The following is a 2,467-nucleotide window of genomic DNA, read 5'->3' on the forward strand; positions in this document are numbered from 1 at the left end:
CTGCCCTCCCCGAGACACTGCCCACCCCACAGCTGCCCTCCCCGAGACACTGCCCACCCCACAGCTGCCCTCCCCGAGACACTGCCCACCCCACAGCTGCCCTCCCCGAGACACTGCCCACCGCACAGCTGCCCTGTGGGCCCGGCTTCCACAGCCACCTCCCTGCTGCCCGCCCCCAGGTGATGGGGTCATCAAAGCTGCTTCCGGCAGGCTTCTCGTGGACGAGAGCTCCGGGGACAGCCGGGTCCGGCGACCTTGCAGACTCCGCTCCGCTCTTACTTCTTTCCTCCACTGGTCAGGGGAGGGCCGTGCCCCCCACCGTGGCAGGACAGTGACACACAGCCCAGAAGAGACCCATTGCCACCACCCCATACTAGAATCAGCCACAAAATAGGTCCAGCAGAGGTGCCACGGAACAGTGTCAGGGCTGGGGCTAGGGCTTCCTTCAGTGGAATGAGAATATTCTGGAACATGTTAGAGGTAGTGGCCACACAAGGCTGTGAGTGTGTTAAATGCCACCAAACTGTGTGTGTGAGGCAGAAGGGGTGTGGGGGGGACAGAGACCGAGGATTGAACCCAGGGTGTCAGGCCTGCTAGGAAATGCTCTAGCACTGAGCCAAGCCCCACTCACGGCGCTGTGCTTCGGCCTGGTGGGCGTGTGTTCCAACGGTGCTGTAGAGACCACAACTGTGGTCCCTGGCCTGACACGGCCAGGTCCTGAACGGTGCCACAGACACAGGTTTGGTGCAATCTGTTCGGGCTCTTTCTACCTGCTGCTCCTCAGGCCCAGTGCACAGACTTCCCCGGGGAAGGGGCTGGGCAGCTCCCAGAGAGCACTGACCCCAAGCCTTGTCCACCTCCAGCTGGCCTGCCCACGAGGGGGGACGCAGGCCTCTGAACCCTGCCTGTCCCAGGCCCAGTCTGCCCACCTGGCCCTTAAACGCGTCATCTGTCCCATCCTTCAGGTTGATGAGCACGTTGAAGTATGCACCAAAGACACCCATCTCCAAGGCTTTGGCTGCCACCTGCAGAAACACCAGGGAATGGAGCTGACTCCTGGACTCAGGACTGCCCAGACCAGAGACTTCGCCCCTCAGAAATCCACTGAGCAAGCAGCCTCAGCCAGGACTCCACTAAGGGCCAGGTCAGGCCCCGATGGATGCCTTACCCTGGGGGCCCTGCCCCTGCCCCACACAGAGACCCAGCCTGACTTCTGAGCTGCGAATGGAAACCTCTTAGAAGAGCAGACGTGGGCCCTGGGGCCTGTGCGATGACAAACTGGAAGCAAGGCCACAGCCCAGAAGCAAAGCTGCCTCTCTGAGCTGCACCCTCTGCAGCATACACCTGTCCTCTGGGGACCGAGGGCCACTTCTCTGGGTCTGGGATGCACTACTGAGAGCTGTCGTTCTTCCTGCAGAGACCTGTGGGCATGGGGTCCAGGGTGGCTGCAGAAACAGAGCCGTGGTGCCGTCCTGGCCTGTCTACACAGGAGACACGGGGTGAGTCCAGATGACTGCTGGGACAGGGGCAGGAGAGGGAGGGCGGCTGCCTGAAGTGTTGTGCAGCCAGGGGCTCCGGAGGCTCCCGGCCACTGGGCAGCTTGCAACAAGCCTCGGAGCAGCTGGCACCCAGCCCACGGAAGACAGAGGCTCCACACAGCAAGCTGGGCTCAAAACACAAACCAAAGGAGCCAGCCCAGCTGGAGAAGAAGGCCGAGGCCTCTACCAGAGGCCTCCCGCGCCCCATGCACGTGTACCTGCAGATCTGACAGGCAGGCCAGGTTCCCACACAGGGCCAGCTCCTGAAGCACCGGCCAGAGTGAAGACACGGTCTCGGCCAGGGCCAGTGGCACAGACACTGCCTGCCTCAGCCCCTCCTGCAGGGCAGCCACCTGACTGGAGGGAAAGAGTACTGGTGTGAGCTGGGCTCTGGGAGGCCACGAGTGTGGAGCAGGAGGGTGCTGGTGTGAACTGGGCTCTGGGAGGCCACGTGTGTGGAGGAGGAGGGTGCTGGTGTGAGCTGGGCTCTGGGAGGCCACGTGTCTGGAGGAGGAGGGTGCTGGTGTGAGCTGGGCTCTGGGAGGACACGAGTGTGGAGCAGGAGGGTGCTGGTGTGAGCTGGGCTCTGGGAGGCCACGTGTCTGGAGGAGGAGGGTGCTGGTGTGAGCTGGGCTCTGGGAGGTCACGTGTCTGGAGGAGATTGCTGGTGTGAGCTGGGCTCTGGGAGGTCACGTGTCTGGAGGAGGATGCTGGTGTGAGCTGGGCTCTGGGAGGCCACGTGTCTGGAGGAGGAGGATGCTGGTGTGAGCTTGGCTCTGGGTGGTCACATGTCTGGAGGAGGAGGGTGCTGGTGTGAGCTAGGCTCTGGGTGGTCACGTGTCTGGAGGAGGAGGGTGCTGGTGTGAGCTGGGCTCTGGGAGGCCACGTGTCTGGAGGAGGAGGGTGCTGGTGTGAGCTGGGCTCTGGGA

At 63.2% G+C, this 2,467-nt stretch overlaps 1 protein-coding gene across 1 annotated transcript in view; it reads right to left on the minus strand.

Annotated features, from left to right (window-relative positions):
• Positions 1-2,467, minus strand: part of Ftcd (formimidoyltransferase cyclodeaminase) — an 18,761-nt gene that overhangs the window by 1,562 nt on the left and 14,732 nt on the right. Inside the window, exons 9-10 of the mRNA XM_013032903.1 lie at positions 1,757-1,895; positions 930-1,025 (exon numbers count right to left, since the gene is read on the minus strand). Coding sequence (XP_012888357.1) covers positions 930-1,025; positions 1,757-1,895 — 235 coding nt within the window. The remainder of the gene's footprint in view (positions 1-929; positions 1,026-1,756; positions 1,896-2,467) is intronic.

The sequence above is a fragment of the Dipodomys ordii genome, unplaced genomic scaffold (assembly GCF_000151885.1).
Source record: "Dipodomys ordii isolate 6190 unplaced genomic scaffold, Dord_2.0 Scaffold159, whole genome shotgun sequence".
Classification (NCBI taxonomy): domain Eukaryota; kingdom Metazoa; phylum Chordata; class Mammalia; order Rodentia; family Heteromyidae; genus Dipodomys; species Dipodomys ordii.